The sequence below is a fragment of the Geotrypetes seraphini genome, chromosome 9 (assembly GCF_902459505.1).
Source record: "Geotrypetes seraphini chromosome 9, aGeoSer1.1, whole genome shotgun sequence".
Lineage (NCBI taxonomy): Eukaryota > Metazoa > Chordata > Amphibia > Gymnophiona > Dermophiidae > Geotrypetes > Geotrypetes seraphini.
This window is the reverse complement of record NC_047092.1, coordinates 181,113,849-181,139,290: the sequence shown is the minus strand read 5'-3', so window position 1 is coordinate 181,139,290 and position 25,442 is coordinate 181,113,849. Positions and strand designations below refer to the sequence as shown.

The 25,442-nt window shown below is 42.1% G+C and overlaps 1 protein-coding gene and 1 long non-coding RNA gene across 2 annotated transcripts in view; one reads left to right on the top strand and one right to left on the bottom strand.

Moving 5' to 3' along the window:
• Window positions 1-25,442, bottom strand: part of LOC117366930 (probable cation-transporting ATPase 13A4) — a 98,349-nt gene that overhangs the window by 10,354 nt on the left and 62,553 nt on the right. Inside the window, exons 25-30 of the mRNA XM_033958988.1 lie at window positions 25,325-25,421; window positions 20,315-20,387; window positions 18,343-18,517; window positions 17,048-17,253; window positions 11,411-11,499; window positions 10,630-10,710 (exon numbers count right to left, since the gene is read on the bottom strand). Of these exons, the coding sequence (XP_033814879.1) occupies window positions 10,630-10,710; window positions 11,411-11,499; window positions 17,048-17,253; window positions 18,343-18,517; window positions 20,315-20,387; window positions 25,325-25,421 (721 nt within the window). The remainder of the gene's footprint in view (window positions 1-10,629; window positions 10,711-11,410; window positions 11,500-17,047; window positions 17,254-18,342; window positions 18,518-20,314; window positions 20,388-25,324; window positions 25,422-25,442) is intronic.
• Window positions 1-25,442, top strand: part of LOC117366931 — a 166,202-nt gene that overhangs the window by 115,317 nt on the left and 25,443 nt on the right. The gene's annotated exons all lie outside the window — the stretch shown is intronic.

The following is a 25,442-nucleotide window of genomic DNA, read 5'->3' as shown; positions in this document are numbered from 1 at the left end:
GACTAGATTGAGTAAACGATCTTTAGGGTGACTGAATGATACTTAGTTGGGCATTTAAGACTAGATTGAGTAAATGATCTTTAGGGTGACTGAATGATGCCTAGTTGGGCATTTAAGACTAGATCAAGTAAATGATCTTTAGGGTGACTGAATGATACTTAGTTGGGCATTTAAGACTAGATTGAGTAAATGATCTTTAGGGTGACTGAATGATGCCTAGTTGGGCATTTAAGACTAGATTGAGTAAACGATCTTTAGGGTGACTGAATGATACTTAGTTGGGCATTTAAGACTAGATTGAGTAAATGATCTTTAGTGTGACTGAATGATGCCTAATTGGGCATTTAAGACTAGATTGAGTAAATGATCTTTAGTGTGACTGAATGATGCCTAATTGGGCATTTAAGACTAGATTGAGTAAATGATCTTTAGGGTGACTGAATGATGCCTAATTGGGCATTTAAGACTAGATCGAGTAAACGATCTTTAGGGTGACTGAATGATACTTAGTTGGGCATTTAAGACTAGATCGAGTAAATGATCTTTAGGGTGACTGAATGATGCCTAATTGGGCATTTAAGACTAGATTGAGTAAATGATCTTTAGGGTGACTGAATGATGCCTAATTGGGCATTTAAGACTAGATCAAGTAAATGATTTTTAGGGTGACTGAATGATGCCTAATTGGGCATTTAAGACTAGATTGAGTAAAGATCTTTAGGGTGACTGAATGATACTTAGTTGGGCATTTAAGAATAGATTGAGTAAATGATCTTTAGGGTGACTGAATGATACTTAGTTGGGCATTTAAGACTAGATTGAGTAAATGATCTTTAGGGTGACTGAATGATGCCTAGTTGGGCATTTAAGACTAGATTGAGTAAACGATCTTTAGGGTGACTGAATGATACTTAGTTGGGCATTTAAGACTAGATTGAGTAAATGATCTTTAAGGTGATTGAATGATGCCTAATTGGGCATTTAAGACTAGATTGAATAAATGATCTTTAGGGTGACTGAATGATACTTAGTTGGGCATTTAAGACTAGATTGAGTAAATGATCTTTAGGGTGACTGAATGATACCTAGTTGGGCATTTAAGACTAGATTGAGTAAATGATCTTTAGGGTGACTGAATGATGCCTAATTGGGCATTTAAGACTAGATCGAGTAAACGATCTTTAGGGTGACTGAATGATGCCTAATTGGGCATTTAAGACTAGATTAAGTAAACGATCTTTAGGGTGACTGAATGATACTTAGTTGGGCATTTAAGACTAGATCAAGTAAATGATCTTTAGGGTGACTGAATGATGCCTAATTGGGCATTTAAGACTAGATCAAGTAAATGATCTTTAGGGTGACTGAATGATGCCTAATTGGGCATTTAAGACTAGATTGAGTAAATGATCTTTAGGGTGACTGAATGATGCCTAATTGGGCATTTAAGACTAGATCAAGTAAATGATCTTTAGGGTGACTGAATGATACTTAGTTGGGCATTTAAGACTAGATTGAGTAAATGATCTTTAGGGTGACTGAATGATGCCTAATTGGGCATTTAAGACTAGATTGAGTAAATGATCTTTAGGGTGACTGAATGATAGTTTCAAGTTTCAAGTTTATTAGGATTTTATATACCGCCTATCAAGGTTATCTAAGCGGTTTTTACAATCAGGTACTCAAGCATTTTCCCTATCTGTCCCGGTGGGCTCACAATCTATCTAACATACCTGGTTGGGCATTTAAGACTAGATTGAGTAAATGATCTTTAGGGTGACTGAATGATACTTAGTTGGGCATTTAAGACTAGATTGAGTAAATGATCTTTAGGGTGACTGAATGATACTTAGTTGGGCATTTAAGACTAGATTGAGTAAATGATCTCTAGGGTGACTGAATGATGCCTAATTGGGCATTTAAGACTAGATCAAATAAATGATCTTTAGGGTGACTGAATGATGCCTAATTGGGCATTTAAAACTAGATTGAGTAAATGATCTTTAGGGTGACTGAATGATGCCTAATTGGGCATTTAAGACTAGATTGAGTAAATGATCTTTAGGGTGACTGAATGATGCCTAATTGGGCATTTAAGACTAGATTGAGTAAACGATCTTTAGGGTGACTGAATGATACTGTGTATGACCATTCAGTTGAGGATGGGCTGGGGAGGGCTTTGACGGCTGGGATGGTTTAGATGGGCTGGAGTGAGCTTTGACAGAGACTCCAGTATATGGAACCTAGCCCAGAAATCTCTAAGAAAAAGGACAATTTATATTAAATCATTAATTTATCCAGCGTGTACGGTTGGGCAGACTGGATGGACCATTCGGGTCTTTATCTGCCGTCATTTACTGTGTTATTATGTTTTATGTTTAATGAATGCACTTGAGCTGCCCTTGGCCACACCCCCTTTTGAGTTGCATGCTAAAAGATATGTATCTGTGCCCATCTCTTCAACTGCCAACTCCAGACTCCGTCCCTTCTGCCTTGCTGCGCCGTATGCTTGGAACAAGCTGCCTGCATCCCTACGGCGGGCTCCGTTTCTGGCAGTGTTCAAGGCCACTCCTCTCACCTTGGTTTCTGCATCCCCAACCTTATATGTCTTGTCTGTCTGTCCAAGTTAGATTGTAAGCTCTTCTGAGCAGGGACCATCTATAAATGTCAGCCCACCTCTTTGAGAGTGCTTTCGACTCCTACCTCCTCTCACCTTGGGTTCTGCATCCCCAACCCTATATGTCATGTCTGTCTGTCCAAGTTAGATTGTAAGCTCTTCTGAGCAGGGACCATCTATAAATGTCAAAATGTACAGTGCTTTGTAAGCCTTTCAGCGCTATATAAGTGATAAGTAGTAGTGGTAGTACATGGATCTTTATAGAATAGCACTTAGAAAGATGTATGCATAAATCTATATTGGTGCCAATCAATGCCATTAAATGATTCGTAGGACCCAATTTCCCTGCTGGTCAGGTACCTAAGTGCCTCCCAGGTTATGGGCTTCCCTTCTTACACAGGTCTGGAATTTATTGCGTGATAAAAGCAGTTAATGTAGCTGGGCTTAAAAAAGGTTTGGACAAATTCCTGGAGGTACAGCCCATGAACAACAGCCGAGAAACCCACCGTTTCCCCAGTAAATGGAGAAACCAAAAGCCAAAGAAAACTGTGAACAAGGTGTTCCTAATGCAGGTCAATCAATTAAGAGATGCAATAAAAGCCCAAATCCAATAAAAATCCACATTTTGTATAAAATAAGGACCAGACTCAGTCCTTGTTTCGACAAACATGCCTTCTTCAGGGGTCCAAATTGGAAGTGTAAAATCATAAAAAGAGCATAAGAATTGCCGCTGCTGGGTCAGACCAGTGGTCCATCGCGTCCAGCAGTCCACTCACACGGCGGCCCTTAGGTCAAAGACCAGTGTCCTATTTGAGTCTAGCCGTACCTGTGTACATTCTGGTTCAGCAGGAACTTATCTAACCCTTTCTTGAATCCCTGGAGGGTGTTTCCCCTATATCAGCCTCTGGATTGTGGATATAACACTGGTCAACAAGTATTTTGCTGCTGGAGTTCTGTCACCTGTACCTTAACGAGGGCCACATGCTGACTCTAAATCTGAAAAAAGTTTGAGGATGGTCAAATATCTGGCAACTAAAATTCAATGCAAAGTAATGCATTTGGGGATTAACAATCGGAAGGAACCGTATATGCTGGGAGGGGAGAGACTGATATGCACAGACAGGGAGAGGGACCTTAGGGTGATAGTGTCCGAAGATCTAAAGACAAAAAAATAGTGTGACAAGGCGGTGGCTGCTGCCAGAAGGATGCTGGGATGTATAAAGAGAGGCGTAACCAGTAGAAGAAAGAAGGTGTTGATGCCCCTGTACAGGTCATTGGTAAGGCCCCACTTGGAGTATTGTGTTCAGTTTTGCAGGTAATATCTGGCGAAGGACATACAAAGACTTGAAGCAGTCAGGAGGAGGGCAATGAAAATGATAGGAAGTTTACGCCAAAAGACATATGAGGAGAGACTGGAAGCCTTGAACATGTATACCCTAGAGGAAAGGAGGGACAGGGGAGATATGATTCAGATGTTCAAGTACTTACATAAGAACATAAGAATTGCCGATGCTGGGTCAGACCAGAGGTCCATCATGCCCAGCAGTCCGCTCACGCGGCGGCCCTCTGGTCAAAGACCAGTGCCCTAACTGAGACTAGCCCTATCAGCATACGTCCTTGTTCAGTAGGAACTTGTCTAACTTTGTCTTGAATCCCTGGAGAGTGTGTTCCCCTATGAAAGACTCTGGAAGAGCGTTCCAGTTTTCTACCACTCTCTGGGTGAAGAAGAATTTCCTTACGTTTGTACAAAATCTATCCCCTTTCAACTTTAGAGAGTGCCCTCTCATTCTCCCCACCTTGGAGAGGGTGAACAACCTGTTCTTATCTACCAAGACTATTCCCTTCAGTACCTTGAATGTTTTGATCATGTCCCCTCTCAATCTCCTCTGTTCGAGGGAGAAGAGGCCCAGTTTCTCTAATCTTTCGCTGTACGGCAGCTCCTCCAACCCCTTAACTATCTTAGTTGCTCTTCTCTGGACCCTTTCATGTAGTACCGTGTCCTTCTTTATGTACGGCGACCAGTGCTGTACACAGTACTCCAGGTGAGGGCGCACCATGGCCCAGTACAGTGGCATGATAACCTTCTCCGATTTGTTCGTGATCCCCTTCTTGATCATTCCTAGCATTCTATTCGCCCTTTTCGCCGCCGCAGCACATTGTGTGGACGGCTTCATCGATTTGTCGATCAGAACTCCCAAGTCCCTTTCCTGGGAGGTCTTTCCAAGTACCGCCCCAGACTCCAAGTACTGCCCCGGACAAGGGTATTAACGTAGAACAAAATATTTTCAGGAAAGGAAAATGGTAAAACCGGAGGACATAATTTGAATGTGAGAGGTGATAGACTCAAGAGCAATGTAAGGAAATTCTACTTTACGGAGAAAGCGGTGGATGCCTGGAATGCGCTCCCAAGAGAGGTGGTGGAGAGGAAAACAGTAACGGAGTTCAAAGAAGCGTGGGATGAACACAGAGGATCTAGAATCAGAAAATAATAGTAAATATTGAACTAAGGCCAGTACTGGGCAGACTTGCACGATCCGTGTCTGTATATGGCCGTTTGGGGGAGGATGGGCTGGGGAGGGCTTCAGGTTGGGCAGATTGGATGGACCATTCAGGTCTTTATCTGCCATCATCTACTACGTTACTATGTTTCATAAGTATTATGTTGACATTGTGTTATATCTCTTTTATTTGAATTTTAGTACTGTTATAAGTTTATTTTTGAAACTCTTTCATGGTAGTCCTGTTGTTAAGTTTCAATTTGCTAATTTTGAGTTTACCTCAATCATTGTATTGTTCTATTTCATCTTTTTACTACTGTTACGCTGTTAACAATATTGTAAGTTTTATGTTGAATTGTACTTGCTGTGCACCGCCTTGGATGAATCTTCATAAAGGTGTTTAATAAATCCACATAAATAAAAAAATATTAGGCCAGGGTTTTCATGGCCTATAATACCAGTGCCTAACACAAACCTCAATGTACACTCCTACGTCATCCCTAATGAGTTAGGCATCTACTAGCAAATTATTATTTTTAATTGATTTTTAATGGCACTGTTCAATTAACAGCGCCAGTTGAACCAATGAAAAAAACTAATCCCCCTTTTTACAAAAGCACAGAAGAGGTTTTTAGCGCCGGCCGATGCGCTGAATGCTGTGTGCTGCTCTGAACTAGAGGTCTGCAACGGAACGGGGATCGTGGGAATCTGCGGGGTTCCCGCGGGAATCCCCCATAACCTATGGGACTCCCACGGGGACCCCCCTCTGGCCAACGGAACTCCCACAGGGATGGAAGGCTTTGGAAGCAGGGTTCATCCATATAATATAATAGACACGTCAGCCTTAGTAAAAGAGGGTTTATAAGTTAATTACCTGAACAGAAAACAAAAAAAGGGTTCCACCAAAGAGATTCCACAAGGAAAACAGCAAAAGAAACTGTGGAATTGATGATCCTGTCAGAAGTAATTGCTGCTTTTTATGGGGACGGGCAGGGATGGAGGCAATTCCTTGCGGGGATGGGTGGGGACGGAGAGGATCCTGGTGGGGACGGAGAGGATCCTGGCGGGGACAGGTGGGGACGGAGAGGATCCTGGTGGGGACAGGCAGGGATGGGTAGGATTTCTGTCCCCGTGCAACTCTCTACTCCGAACTCTATGACTGTCGGAGCAGCATTCAGTGTGCCAGCCGGCGCTAAAAACTTCTTCCGCGTTTTTATAAAAGGGGGTAAATTAGGCACCTAGATTGGCAAGGCGCAACAATCTAGGCGCCTAATGGTAGGCGCTTTTTATAGAATATAGGCACCTAGATTGGCAAGGCGCAACAATCTAGGCGCCTAATGGTAGGCGCTTTTTATAGAATATAGGCACCTAGATTGGCAAGGCGCAACAATCTAGGCGCCTAATGGTAGGCGCTTTTTATAGAATAAATGCCGAAATGACCCTCCGGTGAAACAAAACAAAACCCACTTGCTTTCAAGCACATCCCCGCAATGTGAATCCTGTGAATTAGGGCGATTTGAACCCACTGGTCATTTTCATTTTGGGGCAAGGATATTTTCAGCAGTTCACATTGCAAGATATTAGGGTTGACTTGGCCTTAATCTGTTCTAGTTGCTCCTTGAACTATGGTTTACTTCAGACGTGATGAAATAAGCAGAATTACAGATTGAGCATTCAATGTTTATTTAAGAAACTGATTAATAAAATTACAGTGAGGAGTTTAAGTGGAGATGGTTAATGTGTAACTGGACGATAAACAGCGATCTATCTACAGACTTGACAGAGCGCCTAAGTTCTACTTCCATAAGTTACTTCCTGCTTATAAATCTGTCATTAAGTGTTCTTGTATCCTAAGGATACTATCAGTTCTTCAGTAGCTTTGAGCTACAATATTAATTAAACATAAACATTACCCAAGTGGGGTTTTTTTTTCTCACTCTGATTAGTGTTCATCAACCTGGTCTCCTCAGAGAAAAGGAAGAAGCTCTCCCTCCTAAACTGCTTAATAAATCTGAATGAAAAGTCCCCAATCCTCATGTCCTAGGTGTATTGAGGTGGGGGTTGGGGGAGTGAACCCACACACCTGACTCTTTCTAATTGACCTGGTTTGGTTCTACCACCAACCCCCACCCCTTTCTCTATTGGTCAAGCTTATACAGGCCACCATGGCTTCCCAGAACTCATTGCCTTACCTAGGGTGATGGTGAGCTCCATAACCTTAGATACTTGTTCAGGAGACAATGTCAACCAAATAACTGTCTTTCACATAGATTTATACCCCGGTTCTTAAGAACATAAGAATAGCCATACTGGGTCAGACCAATGGTCCATCTGGCCCAGTATTCCGTCTCCATGGAGGCCAATCCAAGTCAGAAGTGCCTGACAAAAACCCAAATCGTAGCAGCAGTCCATGCCACCGATACAGGGCAAGCAGCGGCTTCTCCCATGTCTATCTCAACAGCAATTTATGGGCTTTTCCTCCAGGAACTTGTCCAAACCTTTTTTTAAAAAAAAACCCCACTTACATTAACTGCTCTTACCACGTCCTCTGGCAACGCACTCCAGAGCTTAACTATTCTCTGAGTGAAAAAAATATTTCCTCCTTTTTGAACATGTGAGCTCCATAGGGTTCCAATTCAAACAAGGTGGCTTAGAAAAATATCCAAATAACAGACAAAGGTGAATCTGTTAGTTTGAAAAACAATCAGGCTTGCCACACAGGCTTGTCAGCCATCTTAGAAAAACATTTTCCCTATTCTCTCTTTGATATGTATTCACGTCTATCTTACTGTTCTGCTACCTCTGAAGATGCCCTCCTGAGGCTTACCCCCAAACAGCTCCTGTTCCTCATGGAAACAGGGATCAAATACTTATACAAATAAAACCACCATACTCTTGGAAACATAGAAACTGCAAAATGAAGACAGATAAAGACCATATGCCATCTACTATCCCCTTCTCTCTTAGAGATCCAGCATAGTTGTCCCAAGATTTCTTGAATTCAGATACACTTTTTATCTCCACCACCTCCATTGAGAGGCTATTCATCACCCTTTCCGTGAAAAAGTATTTTCTGAGGTTACTTCTGAGTCTATCCTCTTTATCTTAGGCCCTCTCATTCTAGGGATTCCTTTAAACTGAAAGAGATTTGCCTCCTGTGTATTTATGTCACATGGATCTCTTTGATATGTATTCACGTCTATCTTACTGTTCTGCTACCCCAAAAATCTACCTAAAATTTTAGTCCTAGCACTTTAACTATATATTGGGGTCCTTCTACTAACTGTGATATGGGCTAATGGGTGTCGAACATGGGAAAATAGCCTAACACAGGACGAATTTTAAGAAAATGCTGAAAACTCAATTGTTTGCTAATGCCTTCTTATGCTAAGATATATTTCAGTTGATAATCGCCTTCTAGAATAATTCAAAGCTTGATTCAAAGTATGGATCTTTTCCAGATAAGCCCCGCCACTAATGGAAAAAGTGGACGCGCCGAAAGTTAAGCCCCGCCACCTTTTGCCAGCGCACGCAACCTTAACCAGTGAAGTTCTCAGCACAACGGCCCCACAACGCGGCGCGATGTGTATAAAGTAAAGTGGGGGTCCCTCCCCCACACCTCCCCGTCGGAGCACCCAAAAAAGATTATAAAAAAGAGGATATGAAACTTAACATTATAAAAAAATAGGATAAACTGTCGACCATTTTTTTAAGGGCTCCGACGGGGGGGGGGGAGGGGCGTGCTTTACTTTCTACAGATCGCGCCTCTTTTTTATAATTTTTTTTTTGGGTGGCGGGGGTGAACTTTTTGGCGGGGCTTATCTGGAAAAGATCCCAAAGTATTTCTGAACTGATCGAATTTGTGTTCTTTCCCTATTATAACAGGGATGATTAACGATGTTGTCTTGATATGTCTGTTATACGTGACAATCGGAGGGAAACAAGATTCTATGTATGTCATTTGGAAACCGCATAGTTGTAAACACAGTTCTCACGGGAAGCAGCGCAGGACCAGGCAGGCAACCTGGTGCGCCGCTACGCGAGAGAACGGAAGAGGATTCAACCGGCAGTCAAAGAAAGCGGCGGGAATCAGGCAGCCAGCCTTGTCCGCCACTCTCTGTGAGGCACCGCCGTCCAGAAGTTAAAAAAAAAAAAAAAAAGGTATGCGTGGGAGGCATAAGGGAGGAAGAAGAGGGCCAGGGCCTGCCTGTCACCTGCCTGGAGGTGAGGAGGAAGAGGCCGGGGCCTGCCTGCTGCCTGCCTGGGGAGTAGGGAGGGAGGAGGGAGAGGCTGGGACCTGCCTGTCTGCCCTGCCGAGGGAGCAGGGAGAAGCTGGGCTTGCCTGCCTGCGGGGAGGCCTGCTTGCTTGCTTGCTTGCCTAGAGGGGGGCTGTCAGGGAGGGGGAGGCTTGCCTGCCTGGGGGACTGCTTGGGAGGGGGGAAGCCTGCTTGTCTGGGAGGGGGATGCCTGCCTGGGGGGGGAGGCTTGCCTGCATGCCCTGTCCTTACCTTCCTGCCAGCCACTAGGCCTGCCTGCTCTGACCTTGTCTGCCCTGTCCCGGCCTACCACTAGACTACCAGAGGGGGGACAGAGTACAGAGCCTGGCAGGGAGGGGGGACAGGGTGCAGAGCTTGGCAAGGAGTGTGGGGTTGGGTGCAGATCCTGGCAGGGAGAATTTGGTTCAGAATGTTTTTTTTCTTGTTTTCCTCCTCTAAATCTGGGGTGCGTCTTATGGTGAGGTGCGTCTTATGGAGCGGAAAAATACGGTATTTCCATTTCAATTATGAGCCCTAGACTAGAGTGTCTTATAAACACAAGGCACAAGTTGGCGTACAGATTTTCCAGACAGAACTTAAATAGGAAGCAGCATCATTCTGAAGAGATTTGTGAATCCAAACTAGAATCTTGAAATCAATCCTATATAAAAAAAAATAAAAAAATAAAAAAATAGGTAGTCGGTACAACAAAAGAAGCTGTGGAGATCTAAACTAAACTAAATTAAAACTTAGCTTTGTATACCGAACCATCTCCAAACAAGGAGCTCGATTCGGTTAACAGTATTAAAAAAAATCAAAATGAAGGGAAGGAAAAAAGAGCCAATGATTGAGAGAAGACACAGCTAGGAAAGATTTCTAAGGTGGTTAGAAGACAAAATTGTTTTTAAAGCTTTACGAAAAAATCAAAAGGAACTAAAGCATGATACACTGTCCAAAAGCCTCGCAGCTCCATCTAATCAAAGACAAGGACCTGAAATAGTCAAGCTTAGATAAGACTAAACTTTGCAAAACTGTCCCATAATCATTGGCTGAGACTAATGACTTCAGCCAGCTTAACAAGCAGAACCTTAAAAAAAACAATTTAAGAGAAGGAAATCATGTCATTAGAGTTGAACAGTATTGAACGCAACATCAAAATATAACCCATTTCCTGTTCTTTCTTTAAACGGAGGGGGGGGGGGGGGGGGGGAGGGAACCTTTTTGCAATTAATTAAAAAGAAGAAAAACAGCTTCTTACCTCTACAAGAAATGATACTGAAAAATGTACAAAAAGTGTAATTACGATATGAACCCTCCAGAGTGTGGGTGTGCAAACGAGCTGTTAGGATGAAAAAGAGAGGGTTAGTTATTTATCAGGGTATCCAACATCCATTATCATCCCAAGGTGCCTGATAAGACATTCAAGAAATGACGGAAAAGATTAGAACTGGAAGAGGTGGATTTATTTATTCATTTGTCTATTTTCCCTAGATCAGATTTTCCATTTCTAGCTCTGCAAATTCTTATTTTTCTGTAAGTTAGGTCACACTGACCGTGTTTTGTGTCTTTTCTAGAACGTTGATTATCGGGATGAATTTTAGAGCGGCACTATGTATCGATATGCAGACGGTATGCCAGATTTGCAAAGGGCTGGGTTCTTGGTAGGGTCTGGGCAAACTTCAGAAGTATATGTGTACTCCACGTTTTGCAGGATGGCTTGATTTCAAGATATCCCTCATGAATATGCAAATGCATAACATGCATTATCTGTTAGGGCTATTCTGAAAACCAAAGCAGCCGGTAGAACTGAGGCAGTCAAGAACCTGTTTGAACCTCATGCTTCCAAGCTAATCCAATACTTTCTCTTTAATAACGTGTGGTAAATAGGTTTTACATTACCTAAATCCACCGTGCTCACTCAATACAACACATTTATAAGACCATAACACGACAAATTCTTTAAGGATGAAAAACAAGTACACTGTCTATTCTATCTACCCCAGTCGTATCTAATGATGAGTCTATAATTTGATACTTACTTCCAATAACGTATAGAAATTCTCCAAGTCAGCAAATATGAAGAAGGTGCTAAACCCAAGACTTACTAACAGCACCATTAAAAATGGATCTAAAAGAGACAGATTACGGAGCATTAACTTCACTATATTGAAACTGAGGGGAGAATACAATATAGTCTTTATTTGAATACCACCAATACTTCCATGAAGTTCACAGCGGTTTACCTAAGTAATTATGGTGATACAAATTAAAAACAAGTATTGCAATATTTAGGAATTATTAATAACAAATTCATGAAATAGGTAGATCTTTAGGTCTTTTTTGAAACATTCAAAATGAGATTGCTGGTTAATATTAGTCGGTAAAGCTTTCCACAGTTTTGCTGCTTGATATGGCCATGTGGAGTTCAAGGTTCTATTGTATCTAATCTTCCTAATGACTGGATACCCAAAAGTATCATTGTTTCTTAAGTTCAAAGATGGATTATTAGAAAATGTAATGATATTTGTCTGAACCATATTTTAAAACGAATACAATAGAATGTATGGAATGTACAAGAAAAGAAGACCCAAATTTCCACAGGAGAAAAGGACAATCCAAACTAACAAAACTGTAGAAATCCAATGTTCTTGATGCTTTTTTTATTCAATTAATCCTTAAAAACACATTGCCTAGCTGTTCATTTATTCCATATTTATATAAGGTTGTGTATTACTTGTTTTGGATCCCTAGGAAGGCGTGTTTTGCTGAAACACGTCCTGTGTTGGGTCCTTCAATGACAAATGTGGACATTGGGCTCTTCTGTAGGTAGCCAATGTAATTCATGTAAACAAGGTATAATATCATCACTTTTCTTCAATCTGAAGATTAATCTGATGGCTGTATTCTGTAGCATTTGGAGTTTGTTTGTTTTTTTAATGATAAATTTAGGAAATCTAAAAAGATGACATTGCAATAGTCCAGTTGAGACATAACTAAAGGTTGTACTATCTAAGTACTTTCTAATCCTTCTAAGTTTTCAGAAAAGACCAAAATACTTTTTTTTATTAACAAGTTGACCTGAGCAAATAGTGAAAGGTTGTGATCAAAATAAACTCCTACTATTCGTATTACTTTAGCTAGTGGATAATCCACTTATTACTTTAGCAAGTGAGCTCCCATTACTATTAAGGTGGGTTATTTACGTTTTGCTATTTTAGCTAGGAGTCTCATTTTAGGCTAAAATCTTACGACTTCTGGTAAAATAACCCACCAACTATACACTCACTCACAAGCCCTTCAGATTCCCTTCTACTAGGCTCTGTCCACTGGCTTCTTTTTACAATTCAAATATGACTTGCCCATTCCTTATCGTAGCTGTTATCTCTTTATTTTGCAGTTCTCAATCATATACACTCCTCGATGCCTCATTTACTAACCGAGTTATAGCCTTTTCACCCCTACTTCCCCCTCCATCTTCATCGTGGAATCACATGTCTCTTGTCATACATCGCTCTCTCCACTATTGGTCCATATTCAAACTTTTTTGTGCTAATGTTACATTTTTGTGCTTCTTTTAACCGTGGTCTATGTTTCTTTAGGTTATTGTAAAAGTCTATATCCTTTCCAATAAGCTGAGAACAGATGCACCCCAGAAAAATAAATAATACCAATGCATGAGTTTAGTGATTCTATGGGTGTCTTTTTCAAATTACAGTAAAACTTTGGATTGCAAGTAACTTGGTTTGCAAGCGTTTTGCAAGACAAGCAAAACATTTTATTAAATTTCAACTTGATTTGCAAGCAATGTCTTGCAATACAAGTACATACAGAATACGCACATCACAACTGAGCTGGTGGTTCTTCTTTCTCTGACGCTGCGGGAGTGTAGTGACTGTTCTTAACGGGCAAAGTCTTGCAATACAATTACATACATTATACACGTGTCACATCATCACAACTGAGCCAATGGTTCTTCTCTCTCTGACGATGCAAGAGTGTAGTGACTGTTCTTAACGGGCAAAGACTTGCAATACGAGTACATACAGTATACACGTGTCACATCATCACAACTGAGACGATGGTTCTTCTCTCTCTGACGATGCAAGAGTGTACAAGAGTGTGCAAGAGTGACTGTTCTAAATGAGCGAGGTCTTGTAATACAAGTACATATAGTACATATAGTACATGAAGTACAAACTTAATACACCATCTAGAACACTTATCAATACAATCACTATTCACTCGCCCACTAAATTCACATCAATAGCATGCGCATATATGAACATACGATCTATCAGCCCAAAGACAGAACTAATCAAAAACTGGCTGATCAAAGATAACCTAGGCTGCCTCTTCCTAGCCGAAACCTGGCTCACTTCCGACTCAGACTCTCGCATTACGGAATTCTGCCCAAACGGTTACAATTTAGAGCTAGTATGCAGAGAAAACAGAAGAGGTGGAGGTCTTGCAATCATTGTAAAAAACAACCTCAACATTAAAGTCCTTACCAAACACTCCACCCCTCACTTTGACCTTCTAGCCTGCCAATTCTCTGACAACACTCTCACAGGAACTCTGAACTGCCTTCTCTGCTATGTCACACCAGGAAAATGGAACTCCTCTAAACAAGAACTTGAAGAATTTATCTTCCAGAATTCCCTCTCTTCCACACACAACCTGATCCTAGGAGACATCAATCTCCACTTAGAAGACAACACCTCCAAACAAGCAGTGGATATTCTTACATTCCTCACCACCCTATCCTACCAATTACTCAACCCTGAACCCATGCATGAAAAGGGCCATCAACTTGATATTGCCGCGTACACATCACCCAACCTCAACACACAAAACATCCACATCACCAACGGCTCATGGCATCCCACCTTATGGTCTGACCACTACAAGTACACCTTCACTATCAACTGGGAACATAATAACATCAAACCTCCTCCACGCATAACAAGCTTCAAGTCCAGACAGAAAATCGAACCTAATACATTCTGGGACACAGTAGATCCAGCAATAGATTTAAACAACCCCAAAGAATTCATAAATACCTGGCGTTCCACAAGTGAAACCACCATGAACAAACTAGCACCTCTAAAAACAAAAAAACAAAATATGCAGACCTTCAGACAAATGGTTTGACGCCGAATTCCAACACCTAAAAAGGCAATGTAGACAATTAGAAAGGTCATGGAAAAATCAGAAACAAGACCACATTAAAACAGAATGGAGATCCCAAATCAAACAATACAACATCAAACTGAAGGAAAAACGTAAAGACTACTACTCCAAACTCATCGGCACCGAAAAACCGAACACCAAAAAACTCTTCAGCATTGTAAAAAACCTCACCGATACCAAACCCTTCCTCGTCACCCAAGGAACCCAGACTCCATCAGCTTCTCAACTAGCAGACCACTTCAAAAATAAAATCACCACAATCAGATCCACATTCAACCACTCCCAAAACATCATAGAAGAGATACTAATAAATCCCACAAAAGACGAAGCCATCCCAGCAGATAGGATCTGGAACAACTTCCCAACGACACAATGGTCAGACCTCGACTGGCTGTACAAAAAATACAGCAAATCCTCTTGTGATCTGAACAACTGTCCACCCTATCTACTTGCTACAGCATCCACTAAATTCATAGCATGCCTCACGCTATGGTTGCAAACCACCCTCAGGGAAGGTCAGTTCCCTCCGGATCTTGGCGAAATCATAATCACTCACATACTAAAAGACCCCAAAGGCCCAATAGACAACCCAACAAATTATAGACCAATTGCTTCTATCCCACTATACGTCAAACTTATAGAGGGCATAGTAGCACAATATCTCACCAATTACCTAGAAGACCACCACATTCTGCATCCAACTCAATCTGGTTTCAGAGCTAATCACAGCACAGAAACACTACTGGTATCTTTACTAGACATAGTCCGACAGCACCTCAGCAAAGGAAACAAGTTACTAATCATCCAGCTCGATCTTTCAGCAGCATTCGACTTAGTTGACCATCCAATACTACTCCAGATACTAGATGCCATAGGAATATCAGATAAAGTTCACAACTGGTTCCAAGGCTTCCTTAAAACAAGATCATATAGAGTTAAGTCAAAAGATCATCTATCCAATCCCTGGACAAACCCATGCGGAGTACCACAAGGATCCCCTCTATCGCCCATACTTTTCAACCTCTTAGCTTCCTTAGGCACTGCCCTAGATGCCCTAAACATAACATCTTTCAGCTACGCGGATGACATAACCATCCTCCTCCCCTACGACATCCAAGACCCCATCTCCAACGGACGCCTAAAATCAACACTGGAAACTGTAGAAAAATGGATGAAGAACCATAAGCTGAAACTGAATGCAGAGAAAACCAAATTCCTACTACTAGAGAAGGAACAAAAACCATCCCTAACAGAACTCGAAGTACACGCAACCAAATATCCAATTCAGAGCACTCTCAAAATTCTGGGAATACAACTAGACAGATGCTGCACAATGCAAACACAAATCCACAAAATCATACAAAAAGCATTCTTCACCATGCGAAACCTAAGAAAAATAAGAAAATTCCTTACCAAAGAACACTACAAACTCATTGTACAATCCCTCATACTTAGTACCTTAGATTACTGCAACAGCCTCTACCTACCTTGCCCAAACAACATGATAAAACAACTGCAGACCGTTCAAAACACAGCCATCAGACTCATCTAAGCTCTTAGAAAATTTGACCACATCACTCCCGCCTATGTAGACTCTCACTGGCTTCCAATAAAAGCAAGAACTCAATTCAAATTCTATTGTCTACTATTTAAAGTAACCCATGGCACTGCCCCCAGCTACTTAAACAACCGCCTACACCGCTACCACTCACCCAGATCAAGGAGAACTCAGAACCTATTCACCTTCCCCCCTCATAATGGTACCCGACGTAAGAAACTTTACGACAGCCTTCTGGCGACACAGGCAGCGAAAATTGACTCCATCATCACCAAACTGATGATCAAAACAACAGACATCAAAGTGTTTTGAAAAGAAATCAAAACAGTTCTATTCAAAAAACACGTCCTCACTCACTAATCTCCTCCCACTCGTACATGCTTTCTCCCCCACGAATAGCACATCAGTCATTCCCTTGAACCTCACCTACCAAAAAAAAAACCAAAAACATTCAGATTCCTTAAAAAGCATCTACCACAAGTATCCAACAAACTTTTTCCTTCAATGTTAGGTAATCTTCTTCTATTACCCGAACATATTGTTTTTTTCCACTGTATCCTGTAAGTACTTGAATCTTTATATGTAATTTCTCAACTATATTATGTAATGTACAAGAATCACTGTTATATAATTCTCTCGGTAATGTCCAGATATCTTCTAATTTGTAATCCGCTTAGAACCGCAAGGCACAAGCGGAATAGAAATCACTAATGTAATGTAATGTAATATTTTGTATTAAAGTTTATGGGTTCTGGAACGAATCATCTTGAGTTTCCATTATTCCCTATGGGGAAATTCGCTTTGATATACGAGTGCTTTGGATTACAAGCATGCTTCTGGAACAAATTATGCTCGCAAACCAAGGTTTTACTGTATTCTCAAAATCTAAGGAGATGCTCTTATTCGACTAATCTTTGCGGGCACTTACAGTTGGTATATATAGGTTGCCTGAATGGTTTTCCTTTGGAGAACACAAATGCCACTGTTATTAAGTTGGTGGTAATTAGTAGCCACAGTGTGGTATCTTCAAAGCTTTTATAGTTTCTGGTTCCACTGGCCGTCATATTTGCATTGGAGGTGACATTCATAAAAGGAAGAGTCTCCCACATACTTTCATTTACAGTTATACAAGCTCTGCAAAAGAATAACATATAGAAGGTCTTTTTAGCAGCATCTAGATTGGCTGCATGTCTACATGGCAATTTCAGAAAGCTGCTATTTACATATGTAGATGTTTGGGATGTAGAGATATCAACAGAGCATGGGTTGAATGGGCCAAAGAAGTACATAGGAATTTGTCATTTTACAATGGGATATGCTTACACTGTACACATTTCTTTACTGGCTTTGCACAAGCTTCAAGGCACACATATCCCCTGATGTGTACAGGGACAACGACTAGTTGAAAGTCAGACTTTTGCAAACATCTGAATAATGGCACAAACTGTAAAAAGCAGAAGATTTAATCCCAAAAAATGATGTAGGCAGAGGGGACGGGGGAGTGAATGGGGTTGGTACATGCTTTTCTTAAAAACAGACAGAATTATATAAAGCAAAAATTCCATGCGCTATGTGTTTCACAAAAAAACAGAAATGGCTAGTCTGAAGTCTGAAATACTGTTCATTTCTAAGAGAAGAGTGAGGGGGGGGCAGGACTATAAAAACATATTTGAAGAGGTTTGAAAATACAGTGCATGCTTCTTCAAGGCTATAGGGCAGGGGTAGGGAACTCCGGTCCTCGAGAGATGTATTCCAGTCAGGTTTTCAGGATTTTCCTAATGAATATGCATTGAAAGCAGTGCATGCAAATAGATCTCATGCATATTCATTGGGGAAATCCTGAAAACCCAACTGGAATATGGCTCTCGAGGACGGGAGTTCCCTACCCCTGCTATAGGGGGTACTGTGTAGCAACAGACCACTTCCTGTGATGTCACTAATCCAAGATAGTGGTAAGTAGAAATAAAAAGAAAGTGATGAACCACCATCTTTGACTGGTATGACTTATAGTTGCCACCTTTCTGAAAAGGGGGCATAGCCTGGGCAGTTATAATGTCACTACCTGCGATATCGCCAAAGGGTTGGGGTTTAGGAAGACATAATATTCAATGATATCTTTAGAAGGGGTAGATAGGGGAAGGAGGGCAGAGCTTAGTGGAGAGTGAGTGGGGCTCATTTTCCCACTTTAAAACCAGGAATAAGGTACATGTGAGATGATTTTACCTGTGAATATTGGTGGAACTGTACCAGCTTTGCCTCTGAACCATCAAGAAGCCATAGGTCTGCATGGCTAGAGTGAAAGTGATGTGAAGGACCACAGAGAGCAGCAGGGGAGGAGATGAGAGCCGTGAAGGAGGTCGGTATGGAGCCAGCTTTGGGTAGGCATTGTTCAAACCCACTGACAAAAAATGGTTTCATCAAAGTCGTCAAATTTCATTCATACAGTTTACTGCAGCATGCATTAATAACTTTTAGCTGTTCAGAATTAGGGTTGCCAGATTTTATGATTATAAAATCCAGACACCCTAGGCCCCCCAGGCCCGCCCATCCCCACCCCAGTCCCACCCTAGCTCTGCCCCCGCTGCCTGCTTTGGTCGGGCAGGAAGCAATCCGCGAATGCACGGATGCCACGTTTGTGTGTGATGTCATCGCGTGGCATTGGCACATGGGCGGATTGCCTCTTGCCCAATGCGATTGAGAGGAGGCTTTTCAAGACCCGGACAAAGTGCTGGATTTTGAAAAGCTGTCCGGGGAAATCCAGATGTCTGGCAACCCTGTTCAGAATAAATAATTATGTTTCCATTAAAAATATGATTAATTTATCATGTGGAGTCTATAAGCATTGAGTTATAGTATCAGTATTGCCTAGCTCCATTATGCACAGGATGTGATATACACGGCTGCAGATTCACAGCCCTGCTTTATATAGATTATAGAGACCAGAACTGAGACACCCAGGTCGGGATGCGCTGACATTCGATGGTATTTTGGAAAAGACGCTGCCGCTGCAGACTTTTCTGTAACACTTGCAGAGATGTAGTGCGTATTTGCCAGCATGTGAAGCAGGAAAGCTATTTCACAAATATACATTTTAAAAATGAATGGCAGGGTCAAAACCCCAAAGGCACAGCACAGAACAGAGAGAAGGGATGGGCAGCTGTTACTACCGTTCAGAAGCTATGCTGCCCTCATCAGGTCGGTGCAGGAAGTGCCATCACACAAATTCCTCACAGATCCAACTGGTCTCCGGCAGATGCACTACTAAATTTTCAGCTAAGGGTGAGGAGACATTAAGGCAGGGTTACCAGGCGTCCAGATTTTCCCATACATGTCTGGGGGACCGTACGGCTTTCCAATACCTGGCACTTTGTCAGGATTTTGAAAAGCTTCCAATGTCAGGACGGCATCCGTGAACACGTGGATGTAACGAGGTGATGTCACACCCGTTCCAACGCACAAACAGGTTAAGAGGGATAGGACTGGGCTGGGGGGCGGGACGGTGCATGATGCAGGTGGAACTGTGTGGGCCTGGGAGCGTGGCCATAGGTCCGGATTTTCCTTTGGGAAAATCTGGTAACCCTTCATTAAGGGCCGGATTCTACCAATGGCACCGGTATTGGCGGCTGCCTGAAAAACAGCCACCGATCGCGTGTCAATCATGCAACAGGCCATTTGTACAATCGCACCTACCTCAAACGTAGGTGCCGGACATTTAGGTTGGGGTTTTTGAGGCTTATGTTTCCAGTGTTTATGTCTGATGTGAATCACGTATATGGAGGCGCTGAAGGACCCCCTAAGGTCATTTCCAGTGTTAGCCAGGCCTACTTCAACCTTAGGCGTTCTAAGGCGCCCTCATGAATGTGTGATCTAGGCGCACCTAGGTGCCTACATGTTTTTAAACAATTTTAAAATCATTTTAAAATGGTTTTGCCACTTTCGTTAGGCACCAGTAGGCCACCTACAGGCACCTAAATTAAAGAGCCGTTTATAGAATATGGGCCTAATTTTCTAAAGCAAGTCGTAGATGTATTGAATTAATAAAATTAATCGCACATTGCAATATAAGAAATCTGGTCTGTTTTATTAGACTCCCAGACATGTTGTCCTACAAAATGAAAGTCCAGAAGAAGTAACATGGTGCAAAATGTTTTTAAAAGGATTTTCCTAAAGAATCCCATTTTAGAAAGAAACTTACTTGTTACAAATACTAAGAGATTGATACCGAGACCATGAACCAGAAACTGGTAGTTCCCGAAGATATTTTGTTGCTAAAATAAAGAAGGCAAACATCATATTATCTCATTTATTTTCTTATTTGTTCCACAAAATCTGAAATATGATCATTGCGTTGATTAATTGGTCAAATTGGCGCCAATTGGTAATTAGCATCTTATAACTGACACCAATTAAAAGTTACATGCACAATTTGGAACATAATTCTTTAAAATGTATATGTCAGTTGCATTACGCAAATTTGAAAAGTGGGCATGGTGAGGGGCAGATTAAAGCCAAATTGGGGGCATTCCTAAGTTATGTGCAACCTGTGAGAACGGCTGCCATGTCATGGTCACTCTGAGATAGAAGACTTTGATTTTGAAAAGTGCCCGCTAAGGTAAGGGGAAGGGAGGGAGATGGCCCGACAAGGGGAAGAGGTTGAGTAGCGCTTCAGATTTATTGTGTGAAGAGGGGGCAGATGCTGGATGGAAGTGAGGGAGAGTGAGAGAGGGGAGCAGTGCCATGGGAATGGGAACCGGAACCGCTGCCACGGTAATACCACGATAATGGGGGACCCAAAGCACCTTCCCTCAAGCTGACTCAACACCCCCCACCCCGTGCCGTACCTTATCATCCTTCCAGGTCACAGCAACCATTTTCCAAAGATGAGGCGCACCGCGGTATTTTGGACTATTTTTAGTCTCCTGGTAGTTTTCATAGTGGCGTTAAGGTAGATGATATTGCAGTAGTCGAGGATGCTGAGGATGGAGGATTGTACAAGTAGGCGGAATGCATTGTCATAGAAGTGTTTTTTTTATGGTGCGAAGTTTCCAAAGCTTCTCGGTACTTTGGAAACTTCGCACCATAAAAAAACACTTCTATGACAATGCATTCCGCCTACTTGTACAATCCTCCATCCTCAGCATCCTCGACTACTGCAATATCATCTACCTTAACGCCACTAAGAAAACTACCAGGAGACTAAAAATAGTCCAAAATACCGCGGTGCGCCTCATCTTTGGCCTAAAGAAATGGGAACATGTCACCCCTTTCTATCACCAACTACACTGGCTACCATTTGAATCTAGAATTCTTTTTAAATTTGCATGCTTCTGCTACAAATCGGTTAACGGCTCCTCCCCAAGTTACATAAACACACACTTTAACCTTTACTGCAGCAACAGGACATCACGGAGAACTCAATTGTTCGCCTTCCCTTCGCCTAAACACTGTCCTCTCAAAAGATTCCTTGATAGAACTTTTGCCTTCCAAGCAGCCAAGTCGAACCCATGGCTAGCACAGATGATACTTGAGGCCCCCACTTACCTATCATTCAGAAAACTACTAAAAACGTACCTTTTCAGCAAACACGACCCTTAATAATCCATTCACCTCACATGACACTTACCCCACCCCTGCCCCCTTCCTCCTTCACCAGTCCCTCCCTCCCCCACTCTCTACCTCCCCTACCTAGCTCGATCAAACCTGCAATTTCTGTAATATTGTTGTAAACCTGCCCTCTTTGCAGACAGTTAAGAATCGCTGTAATTTCACGGCTGACTGCGGCAAATCACTGTAATTTATCGTAATTCAGCCTGCAATTTGCTGTTAAAAATACTTCTAATTATGCTGTAAATCTGCTTCTAATTTTGTAAACCTACTTCTAATTTTGTTGTAAATCTGCTATTCAATGCAGATCATTTGCTAATTGATGTAAACCGCCTAGAACTCACTGGGTATGGCGGTATATAAGAATAAAGAATAATAATAATAATAATAATTTTCCAGAGGCCACCGCTAGAGGAAGGAGTGAGTGGAGTTCTCTCTAGCCCCCTTCACTGTCATTGGACCTCTAAGGGCCTTTGGAGAGCTGGGGGGGGGAATCTATTGTGAGTGCAGTGGGGGAGCTGGGAGTTAGATCTTGCCATGTTGGGTGACTGGGGGTGTGGGAGGGAGGAGGATTGGAAAGGGAGCTCCGAGGGAAGGGAGGGAGGGAGGATCGAAGGGAGCTTCAGGATTTTCCAAGTGGTGGGAAGGAGTGGGCATTAGATTTGGAGGTACAGAGGGCATCTGCATCCCTTTATGTGGTTCCTAGCCAATATTCAGGGTGGGGCCCACAGAAGAAATTATTCAGTAGCCAGCACAAAAGTTATTAACCCTGGATATTCAGTATCTTCCACAGACACCTGTCACAATGGCAGCACAGATATCCAATTGAAGCTCTAATACCTACAATTCTCCTGCTTATCCACCTCTTCCTCCTGCAATCTGTGCAGAACTCAGCTGCATGACGTATCTACTGCCAACCTCACTAAACTCAGCTCACTCCTCTCCTCAAATCACTTCACTAGCTCCTTATCCACCTACGCATACAGTTCAAACTAACCTACAACTGTGTTCATGCCGCAGCCCCTCACTATCTCTCCTCTCTTATCTCTCCCGATACACCGCCTCGAGAACTCCCTTCCTCAGATTTTATCTGTATCTTTCTCCTCCACTGCTAAGTCCAGACTTCATTCCTGTCAGCTCACTGCCCCATATGCCTGGAATAAACTACCTGAGTTCACCTGTCACATTCCTTCCCTTGTTCAAAAGTAGGCTGAAACCCCACCTTTTTGATATAGCCTTCAATTCATAGCCCTACTCCCCACTGCCCACTGCTTACCACCCTAGCCAGCAAATTAACCATTCCCCTAATTATATCCCCCACCCTGGCATCCTCTTTGTCTGCCTTGGCTGCTTTAGATTCTAAACTCTTTTGAGCAGGGATTATCTCCTTCATGACTCTACAACGCTGCATATGCCATGTAGCACTCTAGAATTAATTAATGTTAGTAATAATAGATCAAGAAACAAGAAAAAAAACTGCAGACAATATGTACAAGATGCAGGCTGTGTTTATTATATCAAATATTAAATGCGGTCAATGATACCACCTTTTTACAAACCAAGGGACCTGACACGGTCCGTGTTTCGGTAAACACGCCTTCCTCAGGGGTCCATGGTTGATAAGGTTTTAAGATAAACCATAATTTATTGATTGCATAGGCTTTTGTTCATTATCAATTTAAATTGTGGTTTGTCTCAAAACCTTATCAACCATGGACCCCTGAGGAAGGCGTGTTTACCGAAACACGGACCGTGTCAGGTCCCTTGGTTTGAAAAAAGGCGGTATCATTGATCGTATTTAATATTTGATATAATAAACACAGCCTGCATCTTGTACATATTGTCTGCAGTTTTTTTCTTGTTTGTTGTTCCTGTACTGCAGTCTCCGCTGGATTTTCCTTTTGTTTTTACTAATAATAGATCAGACAGAGAATACCTGTACCAAACTCCAGAAGCAGTCTCAGAATAATAATAATAGCCTTACTTATATCCCGTCATACCTTTTCAGTTCAAGACGGAGCTGTAAGGACAGCGAGGTTACATCAGTTAGATTTGGGAGGGATAGACAGACAGAAAGGTGATTGGGAGAAAAGGGGGAAGGGATGTGTAAGGCATGGTAGGTGTTAAGCAGAATTGAAGGGTCAGATAAATCTGTCGAATAGGTGGGTTTTTAGGTAACTTAAGGTGTCGTTCCAGATCCCTGCTTGACAGGAAGAGTGTTCTGTTGAGGAATCTTTTGAATTTGCATCCTTTGGGGGAAGGAAATGCGAACAGTAGTGTTCTGCATGAAGAGCGGAGTTTGTCCTGTAGGGTGAGGTGTTTCAGGAGGTAGGTGGGTGCGGGATCATTTTGGAGGCCAAACAGATTATAAATGGGAGGGACAAACCATCATGTACTGTAGATACAATTAAAGCCTCATGGTGTGACAGCCAATTGTGCAATTGGTTCCAGTTGAGCAGGAAGACCAAACGAAATTACTGAACACCACTGGGTCCCAATCTCCTCTTCATCAATGTTTAAGATGCAGCTTGTTGTGTGTGTGGAATGAGAGGGCATAGGATGAAGTTAAGAGGTGAGAGGCTCTGGAGTAATCTGAGGAAATACTTTTTTACAGAAAGGGTGGTAGATGCGTGGAACAGTCTCCCGGAAGAGGTGGTGGAGACAGAGACTGTGTCCGAATTCAAAAGGGCCTGAGATAGGCACGTGGGATCTCTTGGAGAGAGGAATTGATAATGGTTACTGCAGATGGGCAGCTCTATGACCTCACAATGCAGGTGCACAGAGCCTTAGCCTATAGGAAGAGGAGATGCAAATGTTAAGAGCCTTAGCCAATAGGGAGAGGGAAGATATGAAAGAGACGTTTAAATACCTATGTAATGTAAATGCGCATAAGTCGAGTCTCTTTCATTTGAAATGAAACTCTGCAATGAGAGGGCATAGGATGAAATTAAGAGGTGAGAGGCTCCAGAGTAATCTAAGGAAATACTTTTTTACAGAAAGGGTGGTAGATGCTCGGAACAGTCTCCCAGAAGAGGTGGTGGAGACAGAGACTGTGTCTGAATTCAAGAGAGTCTGGGATAGGCATGTGGGATCTCTTGGAGAGAGAAAGAGATATTGGTTACTGTCGATGGGCAGCTCTATGACCTCACAATGCAGTGTAAAGAGCCTTAGCCAATAGAAAGAGGAGATGCAAATGTTAAGAGCCTTAGCCAATAGGGAGAGGAGGAGACAGTGGATGCTGCGGATGGACCATTTGGCCTTTATCTGCCATCATCTTTCTATTTACTTGAATTTAATGCCAATGATATCTGGAGGAGAATGTGTTACTTTAGCAATGAAGATGCATAAAGTAGGGTTAGTTTAGTATTTATGGATATTGGCACTATAATTTAGAATAAGAAATATTTTCTATTATATTTTACACAACTCTAATGTTCCATAAATTTGTTCTCAGCTAGCTCTAAGATACGATACTAGGAAGCCCCTGACCACTTACACTTTAACTGATATGAGGTTATCTTTAATCTTAGAAATAGAGAAAATTAAGGCATATAAAAAGCATATGGCCTATCCAGTTTGCCCATCCATGCCACCTACTTACCCAATAAAGTAGTAATACACCGATATATTCCATCATTCCAAAGAGGGCCATGAACTTAAAGACACAGAACGATGTGACAAGAGCGGCCCGTCCTTCCCTGTCAAGTAAACAGACACCT